Below are 10969 nucleotides of genomic sequence, written 5' to 3'. Positions count from 1 at the left end.
AACTGGAAGCAATTCCAAAAGTCGTGAGTGGCAAGCAGAATTCTGGGTTACCGGTCGATGAAACAAGGATCTCTTGTCCAGTAGTACAGATAAGTACATTGTCCCTCAGTTGCTTTCAGATTGGTTTATAACTTCTTTTTACTAAGTTATTTTTACTAAATTACTAACAATGACTCTACATGTAGTATTTGATCATTATAATTATGAGCCATATCAGATTTAGCAATAATATTACACGATTGATATATTAATATGCTTTGTCAGTTTACTTTCAAACTTTATTATAGTATGTGAACTATAGATTTCACTCATAAACATTTACAGGGTTCATTTTAATAGCAAACTATGTTCTAATATACATGAACTAGTTTTTTTTAAAAAAGATAATGTAAAAAGATTGGGAAGTGAAGAAGAGGTGTAATCATTTCTCTATAAGTCAGTTCTTTTATTTTTTTTCCAGATTTCAGTGCTTTGTAAAAGTGGTTGATAGGCCATTAAATTTGTAAATGGTCTAAGTAGGACAACATTCATGTAAGATAAAATTTTAAAACCATAATTCATGTGTTTTTATTTTTTTTATACTCTGTCCCAAAACATCCTGGATTTACATTTTCTTTCATTGCTTGATTTTTTATAAATACATCATATGCATGGGTTCATTTTTAATTTTCGTTTCTTGTTTCAAATTTTTGAAAGGAATCTTCTTTTGGAACGTCGCCATTTTAAAATCCTGTGCCCACGGAATTGCCACATGTAGCCGTTAATTGAAATGAACTATGCCTTCCAGATCGTGCTGTTTTACATCGGTGTGGGGGGTGGTGATAGCCCGGCCATACAACTGTTATAAGGAGTCATCCACAATCAACCATTCATTGATGTCATTCCAAGACTCGGTGGCATTGTCGTGTATTCCTTTTTATCCCTGAAATATTTGACAGATTGTTCACATCTGAAATATATTAACATACCACACAATATAATTTACATTATATCTTTAATCCGCCCCAAATAGATCGCTACACAAAGATTTAAAGAAACCCGTTTCACAGGTCAACTCCTGTGACCTTTTCAGTCCTCCAATCAGCGCATTGGCTACGGAATCTTCGGCTCAGATTATCGCTTTCGGAATACGTGGAAAATTCTCGAATTCCCCAAAGGTGTTACACAGGAATTCAAAATGGCTGCGGCCATACCGAAAACACCGCAAAGAATATATAGCACTACAAATGTGTGTTGTCTTTGTAGTTTTTCCTTTGTAGTAAAAGAAAAAGTCCAAGATGGTAATATTCAAATTAAAAAATTAGTTAAACTTAAACTAAGATTGACAGAAGAAAAACAGTCACAAGGGTCACACACAAAAAAAGACACACAGACCGATCTCCCACCCAATGCCGAAGGTGTATGCACCAGATGCTATTATGGTACGCAGGATAGATAAGGCTACACATCCTTTTGATATGCTAATGAAGGGATACTGAGTTATGACGTCACAAACGCCCCTGTTAGCTTATCAGGTTTCAATACAATGCGAAAAAATGTGATGTCTACGGGGATGTTGTATTGCAGTAAACCCGGAAGATAACGTTGTAAAATTGCGCGATATATTCCGAGTGTATTCCGAATGGAGAAAAGATGAAAAACATTCCCCTTTCTTAATCTCCGTAAGAAATTTTTTTTTTTTTGGTTCCTGTGAATTTTTCCGAGTCAAATATGATATTGTGTCAATAAAAATTTCTTGAAAATTACCCCTTTAAACTATTTCAATTGCACTTCTTACCAAAGGTATGTGTATTTTTATCAAAAATCGTCAAATTTTTTTTTTTTCACGGGATGGGAAATAGTTATATTGCCCTCACGAAAATGTAATATCATCTTAACGTACAATTAATCTGCAAGTAAATTACGTCAGGATCAAAATACAACCAGCCAGTTGCTAAGAAAATGTAAACAGTTCAGCAAATTTTAAACATGTCAGGTAAATGTATGCGGATTGTTCATCTAAATTCAGAGGAACTCGATAATTTAATTGATGAAAAAGAAAATGGAAAATACGACAAAAGTGATAAACTCAATCGTATATTCGGCACGGATGCACAATTTACTCTTGAATGGATGCTACTGACAGCCCCCCCCAAAAAAAAAAAACAACAATAAAAAGATAATCAAATTACAATTCAAAGCAAACACATTCATCATTAATTATTCATACTTACTCTGTCTTTTATTGCTCAAAAATAAATTTGTTAAACAAGTAGAGTAGCAATGGTCCAATACAACGCAGCGAGGTAACACACATATTCACTTTTTTTATTTTCTACAGATTTTTCAAAATTTGGAAAGAAAGAAGTTGTATATCATATTTGCAAACTACTTTGAAATGCAAGAAATCTAACGAATAATATCAAATACACAATTATGTTACAAGTGTCACTGCTGTGTAGAAGTAAATAACCATTTCTCGCAGATAAACATGCTAATACATTTGTTTTTATCTAACAAACAATTCAAATGCACAATTAAGGTACTAAACACTTGCATATTTTACGGTAATAGTAATGAAGACTATGATATAGATGTACTAATTTTAGGATGTTCACTGTTGTGCAGAAATAACCAATCCTCGCAGATTAACATATGAAATTGTTTTCATATTTTTTCTTTACCTTTCTCTTTCTATAGATATATCATGTTTTATGGAAATTGTAAATTATATTTACTAGAAGACAACGCTGTAAATTGCCAGAACTTCTATTCAAAACCCCTGCATGTTAAAAAAAAGTTATAGCTTATATATAATTATAGATTTATGTAATAATGACTATCACTATTAAGATAAATAATTTCAATAATGGATGAGGATGTACTTCATTAAGACCAATATTTAATGAAAAAAATCATTTCAATAGTGGTTGGGTATACGCTTTATTATAACCACTATTGAAATGGATTATTTCAATAGTGGTTAGGTTTGCATTTCATTACAACCACTATTGAAATAATTCATTTTAATTGTGGTTAAGGATGCGGTTCATTACAACCATTATCGAAATAAAATATTTAAATAGTGGTAGGATGTTATTTTAATACCTATTATTCTGACTGTGCATAACACTTTCGGTTCCAGATGGTATGGGAAACATGACAGTATAGAGGTAAATCAAAGAACATCATAATCAAAAAGGAATTCTCATAAGACATACTTCTTTTCTGAAGAAACTCCCCTAGCAGAAAGGAAAGTGTTACAAACAGACATAATAATAGACATAAAACTGAAATGCATCAGCAACCACTATTGAAATACTTTATTTCAATAGTGTTTGAAATGAAAGGTTTCCCTAACCACTATTGAAATAAATTAATCCAATAGTGGTTGAAATGAATTGCATCCTTAACCACTATTGAAATAATATATTTCAATAGTGGTCGTAGTGAAGTACACCCCAACCACTATTGATATAATTTATATAAATAGTGATATTTATAATTATAAGCATCAATAAATAATTATTCAATACACAGGGGGTTTGAATAGAAGTTCTGTCAATTTACAAGATGTTCTTTGTTGTGCAAAAAATAAACAATACCATAGGACATGATATGTTTGTAGAAAGAGAAATGTAAAGAAAAAAATATAAATTTTCAAAGTAATATTGATAAATAAATTTATTCTAACTACGATTAAAAAATAATTTTAATAGTAATTGTACATCAAAAGTGTCTGTAAATTAATTTTCAAAATGGAATACATCCCGGAACACTATTTAAATATATTATTTCTATAGTGGTTGTATTTCAATAGTGGTTGTAAATTGATTCTTAAAATGAAATACATTCCCAACCACTATTGAAATAATTCATTTCAATTGTGGTTTTTTTCAATAGTGGTTGCAGCAATGCACCTAATTAGAAAAAAAATTTCATTTGTTATTAAACGATACGTATTTTAAGATAAATCGATCTGTGTACATATTCTCATTATACCACTATACACAACATTGTTGTTCAAAACCTGGATGGGCTCGGGGTCTAAAAATGTTATTAAAACATCTATTTAAATGTAAAACTTTAAAACAGTGTTGGGTAAATTTTATTTTAAATCTCGCTGAAATAAAAAAAAATGAACAAGCCTGTATCTGCATTTGAGAACCCCAGAAGTAGGAAAATGAGCTTCATTGTTTTCTGTTTCTTAGATCAATGGATCGAGTCAAATACATTTAGTGTAAGCTGGAATCCGGAGTTTTTTAAAAATTAAGCCACTAAAAGGTTCCATCGGATGAGATAGTGAGTAATTGGCCAATATTTAAATTAATCGCCTGTTGACCGAGGCCAGGTTAATCAATTTATTATTATATGATTTTAATATATTTTTTAATTAATACTTACCGATTCACAGTTTCCACAACTCAATGAAAATTGATAGAAGAGAAGCGATGACAGCAGATTACGTAGGACTCACCGTGTCCTGGCAAGCTCTTCACGGTACCGATGTACCACCCATGGTACCGATTTGGTTACTGTGTTATGTTATTGACTCTATTTATGTCATTCTGTGTGTTTAAAAAATTGAGTTGTTAAAGTTGCTGACTTACAGATGGGTAGACAGAATGCAATACTTTCGTTAATAAGGACAGGACATTCTAGGCCTACAAAAAATTGTGTGTTTAGGGTACATTGTAACACTGATGAAAAAATTAGGTTAGGTACATGTAGGTAAAGATTTTTTTTTAAATTTTATCATATTTTTTTCTGTATGAATCCTAAGAATATTTGTTTGTCATATTTGAAAACAGATTTTTTTAATAGATATAATATAAAATTCACAATCGGATAAAAACAGACATCTAAAACTGGTAGGATCGGGGCATATTTGTAGGTAAGGTCGGGTTACCCTAAACACGCAACTTTTTTTAGGCCCTATGCAGCTCAATTCAGACAAGTAGTCTCTATGTGGTAAAAGCCGACGAGTCATCAACACCCAAGTAGAGAAAGAATGCAATTGTTTAATGCTGGTGTAAAATTGTGTACATTAAAGGTAATGGGAATAGGTAAAGAAAGAAAAAAGGATTTTAATAATGATATTGACTCTCATTTGTGATAGGTAAAGAGTAATATATTAAAGGATTTCAATAATGATATTGATTCTCATTTGTGATAGATAATAACTAAAAGCGAGGAGCATTTTAATAAACCGAAATTCTCATAGTCAGGACCAGAAATAGCGAACTACATGAAATGCAATGAAGTGGAATCCAAAGTATGACCGTACCATGACGTCACAAACATAATGTGTGTTAAGCACGAGGTAGGAAAATCCATAGCCCCAAATCGAGGTCTTTACTTACTCTTACAGATTTCAATAGAATTTAAAAATACTTCAAACTATCTATCACAAATAAGTTGATTAAATATTGATTTTCAGGAAACAGGTGTGAGATTGATATCAAAGTTATTATGCCTGCATTAATAATTGAAAGAACAAAAATTAACTTTAATATAAAGAAGCAAACTTACAAATAGATGACAATCAATAGACTGTGAGTCTCTGATATTGAATGCTCTTGGATAATTTTTCGTAGAATTCATTCGACATTCATGATCAACCAAACTCTTGTAACTTAACATAGCACCTGGTAACTATATCATCAAACATTGCCAGCCATCACAAGGCCAAACATGATGGTAATTCCAGTTTGTTTAATATTCTGGTGCTTATGGATGAAACTCATCGCCAATAAGTCTGAAATGTTTACTAGAAATTTTTCACAGCAACCTTCGTATACCGACAAATGGCCTAAAATGAACTTCGCGGAGGAATACAGAGCAGATTCGCCTCTATCCTGTGCAAGTATGTGTAGGCCTTATTGTTCGTGTTTTGGTTACCAGCATTCGACGAAAGCATGTCGTGTTTTTGATTTCTGCCGCTCTCAGGACACTGGGAATGAGAGGGGATGGGTTTATTACAAAACAGCGACAGGTCAGTAAACACACTAATTCATTGCATTATGATTGCCATTGTGTTAAAAAATAAGTATGAAAGATTTAGATTATTGTTAATTATGGCATATCTAAAAAAGTTATTCATTGAATATAATAATTTTCTGCATAGCAATATACGAATACATATGTAGAGAATTAAAATATGAGCTGCAGAATTTATACTCATATCAACTGGGTTGCAACAACCGCTTTTTTATTAATAGCAAAACTATAAGATAGGGTCGTAGTATATTTGAGTATATCGTAGGATTGCAAATGTTAATTGTTTGTGCAATATAAAGATGATAAATTTTAAATTCGCAAAATCGTAATACAATAATCTGGATATGACTTTACATTATAGAATGTGACGGAAACTGGATGGCGTATAATGGACATTATTACATTCTTAACCAAACAAAGCTATCCCAACCTGATGCAATTGTATGTCATACATATATTGAAAAAAAAACCACGGACTATGTATTTATACTACCATATCAAAATAACAATTTCTGGCCATTAATACTGATAAATAAAACGAAAAATTATAGATGATACATCGAAATAAATAGAGCACTCAGAAGTTCATAAGTGTACTTCAATTACTGTTTTTATTTGTAGAGTGAGTGCAAAAAGTGTGGTTCTTTCCTTGTTGAAATTAATGATGAAGACGAAAATAAATGGATTGAAGAGCACCTGCTAAAGGATGTTTGTATGTATCATTTTACACTTTTTCTCGTTATTTGAAAAAAAAAATCCCATTGCATCTGTTAAAAAAAACCCACATGAATTTCATATATATATATCTATTTTTTAACCAACATTACTTGTTTGTAGACTGTACAGACAAATACGACTGTACCTCTTGGATTGGTGGAAATGACATCGAAACAGAGGGACAGTTTGTATGGGGACACTCAAAAACACCTTTTACGTATATGAATTGGGACCCAGATAATCCGAATGATTATGAACATGAGATCAAAATTCGGGATTGTGTGGATATTTTTTATAACGGACAGTGGAATGATCGGCTATGTGACGCTTTAGCAAATTTTATCTGTGAAAAATGAGATCCCCCCCCCCTTTTATTTGGTTAAGTTTTGAATAATTTACTTGGACATCTAACATATTTTTTTATTGTTAAAAAACTCACATACAATAAAATCAGAAAAAAACATCGTTGTTGAATTAAGCATTGTTGATATTCAGCTGTATATAGATATATGATACTCAGCAGTTTACAGAATAAGTTCTGAAACTTATTAGGTTCCCAGCTTTCAACATTAGAGTTATGAAATTGTAATTACACACTAAATTGTAATTACACACTAAAGTATGTGGTTTGGAGATCAATTACTTTATGTCTATGGACATTTGTTAAAAATTATATGATCTCAATACGATGTCGTAAAATACGCCAGTCTAGTTGTATCGGTTTGTTGGCCCCTAAGTCATAAATAATAAACACTATTTTGAAGACGCTGACTTTTCATAACATCTTGGTAAAAAAAAAATGCAAGAGCAAAACAGTACATGTCGTTTATTTTTCGCATTTTACTTCGCACTTTGTCATCACATTACGTTAAATGAAAGAGATTTTATTTAAAACGATATTAAAATAAGAAAATCCTACGCAAGATATAAAATTGAACTTTTGATAGGGGTTCACTATTAACTTTCAATTTCCTATATTCTCGTTCTGCCCCCCCCCCCCCCCCCCCCCCCTTGGTGTTTGCCAGGCGTAAACTCGTCTGACTTTTATAATCTTACTCACTTGATTGATGAATACACTCGAATGCAAAATGTTGTCACGGTACCTGTTAAAGAGATATTATAATCAATGTATTGACAGGCATATCACTCTATTTTACTAAGGCCCACCCATTATTTTCATCTTTATTCAAAAACAACAAATGACTAACTTGGTTCAGATATTTTCCTTCAGCGTGCTTTTAGTCGATTGGTAAAATGTACTTGTGTACATAGGACGATCACCGTTTGATCTGAGGACGCTCACCAGAGCCAGTTGAAATTGCGCTAAGGGCAATTTAAAGCGACCTAAAACGATCTGAGCTCAAATTCTACTCCCCCCCCCCCCCCCCCCCCCCCCCGTGTGTTTAATGTTTTAAATGGTTAATATATGTATCGTTTATGCTTCGTAAAAATTTGAAAAGTCGAATATAAGATTACAAGCAAAATACTGAGTTTGAAATAAATGGTATTGTAAACAAATCGCGAGTCTAGTTTAGTTTACATATATGTATTATGATAGAAGTTTCAATCAAATGCTGCGTTCCTATGTTGATGCTATTATTTGAAAGCTTATGGAATCAGTTTACATTTTTTGTCGTGAGTCATTTTATGAATGAAGTGGCCCTTCCTTTACAGTATCAAATTTAAAACGGTCTTTTTTTTACATTAACGAATAATATTCGTAAATCTGATATTATCATACGAGAATTCCTTGATGGAGGAAAGATAGAGAAACAAATGCCTTAAACATGACAGAAGTGTCTTATAGTTAAGAAGACGGTTCATAAGTAGAGCGAGATGATCCAGTTACAGAAGAGTATTACAGCAGCTTTGGAGGTCATCGCATTCAAGTCTGTACACATGTACAATATTTATTTCCATTATAACGTTTTTCTCTTGGAAACATTTTAGTTAATAATATTTTCCACATCATCTCTGCTGTTTTTATTTATTTCATCTATGTTTTAGTGAAGAGATCGGGTGTTGAGATAACATTACCTTTTTGATGAATGCAGCTAATTAGATAAAAAAATTAATTTGATATCAAACAAAACACATTTTCAGATAAATCGATCTATATACATATCCTCATTATACCACTATACACAGACTTGTTATTCAAAACCTGGACGGGCTAGGAGTTTAAAAGTATTATTAAAACATCAATTTAAAATCTAAAAAGAATGAAGGCTATATGACAATTTTATATTAAATCTGGCTAAATAGAAAAAAGCTGAAGTCAGGACTTTTTCAAAACTAAGCCACTTAATGATTCTATGGAAACAAGAGGCCCATGGGCCACATCGCTCACCTGAGGAACAATAGGTATGATAAAATCAGCTCAATGGAGTCATAATACAAACTATCTGGACAATGTACAATAATACATGTAGATCCTATATAAATAAAATCCATTTTCCCCTGGATATTCTTATGTTTATAATCATAAGTCCCTTTTCTAACAGGATGATTTTATTGTCATATCATATGTTGAGTATTGCAGTTCTCAAAAAGATCCCTAACAATAGTTTATATATGGGATATAAACGTACATCAAACTCTGAACCTTCTCGTGAGGCCAAAGAATTGTCCTGGGGCCAAAGTCTTAACAATTATAAAGAATCATATGGCTGATTAGTTTCTGAGAAGATTTTTTAAAGATTTACCCTATATATTCCTTTGTTAAACTTTGCCCCCCCCCCCACCCCCATTGTGGCCCCACCCTACCCCTGGGGATCATTATTTTCACAACTATGAATCTACACTACCTGAGGATTCTTTCACACAAGTTGCAGCTTCCTGGCTGATTAGTTTCTGAGTAGAAGATTTTTAAAGATTTACTCTGTTTGTTCCTATGTAAAACATGGACCTCCCATTGTGGCCCAAACCTACCCCCAGGGGTCATGATTTTCACAAATTTGAATATACACTACCTGTGGATGCTTCCACACAAGTTTCAGTTTTCCTGGCTGGTTTCTGAGAAGAAGATTTTTAAAGATTTACTCTATATAATCATATGTTAAACTTCGACCCCCCCATTGTGGCCCCAACCTACCCCCAGGGGATATTATTTTCACAACCTTGAATCTACACTACCTGAGAATGCTTCCACACAAGTTTCAGCTTTGCCGGCGGATTAGTTTCTGAGAAGAAGATTTTTAAAGATTTACTGTATATATTCCTATGTAAAACTTTGATCCCTCAGTGTGGCCCCACCCTACCTTCGGGGGTCATGATTTTCACAACTTTGAATCTACACTACCTGAGGATGCTTCCACACAAGTCTCAGCTTTCCTGGCCGATTAGTTTCTGAGAAGAAGATTTTTAAAGATTTACTTTTTATATTCATATGTTAAACTTCGACCCCCCCCCCCCCATTGTGGCCCCGCCCTCAGGTGAGCTAAAAAGGTTAAGTTTACAATTCAATATGTTGGTTTCTGGAAGAACAGACTTCGAAAATTTTCGTAATAAATATTGACTTTTTTTTTTACTTTTTTAATCTTTAGCTTTTAAGATCTGTGTACAAACATAGAATTGTGAGCAAATCTCTGTATCTTGCTTATAATTCGAAGCTTAACACTCAAATATGGTTAGTAAATAGAAATTGTTGGGTAACAATTAAACACAAGAAACATGCACTACATGTATAACAAATAAAGAACACAATTTATTTTTTTCGAAATGAATCATATATATACATGTATATACCTACATATTTCCGTCAGCGATCTCAAACTCTATTTAGACTGAATAAACTCGAGAAAATGCCGAGCATCTCAACAAAACCTATTGCATTAATCTACCATTACGCAAAAGATAATGCCGAATTACCGATAGAATGAATTGTATTTCAGTACCCCTACATCAGATTTTGCTTAATTTGCGCAGGTAAACAGTTAACTGTTTGATTTACCGTAGTCTCTGTTTGATTTGATACGTAAAAATCACGAAATACAGACGATAGTTCCCAGGTTACAAAGCATAAATAATGAAAACGAAACGAAAATCAGAACAAGCTAACACCAACGTCATTTGTGAAAACTTTCAACGCATTGAAATATTTAGCCTTTATTTACTTCACAAAATCGGCACCAATATATTTTGCATGTTTCAAAAATTTTCCTTATACGCGAACGGTTGCATAGCAAGCAAATTCATCATAGTCAGATCGACCCTTTTTCGTATAATGTCATGGCTGCTTTAAACAAAGAACCTCGTTTTAGAAGTATGGAAT

The 10969-nt window shown here is 32.6% G+C and overlaps 1 protein-coding gene across 1 annotated transcript; it reads left to right on the top strand.

Annotated features, from left to right (window-relative positions):
* The first annotated feature begins 5587 nt into the window (after positions 1-5587).
* Positions 5588-7125, top strand: LOC109621133 (perlucin-like protein). The gene is made up of 4 exons (XM_034465532.2): positions 5588-5974; positions 6341-6420; positions 6601-6691; positions 6817-7125. The coding sequence occupies exons 1-4, from the start codon at positions 5674-5676 to the stop codon at positions 7050-7052; spliced, it is 708 nt and encodes a 235-aa protein (XP_034321423.2). The 5' UTR covers positions 5588-5673; the 3' UTR covers positions 7053-7125.
* Positions 7126-10969: the final 3844 nt, after the last annotated feature.

This window comes from Magallana gigas, chromosome 1 (genome assembly GCF_963853765.1).
Source record: "Magallana gigas chromosome 1, xbMagGiga1.1, whole genome shotgun sequence".
Taxonomy (NCBI): Eukaryota; Metazoa; Mollusca; class Bivalvia; order Ostreida; family Ostreidae; genus Magallana; species Magallana gigas.
The sequence above is the reverse complement of the archived record's forward strand: the minus strand, read 5'-3'. Positions and strand labels throughout refer to the sequence as shown.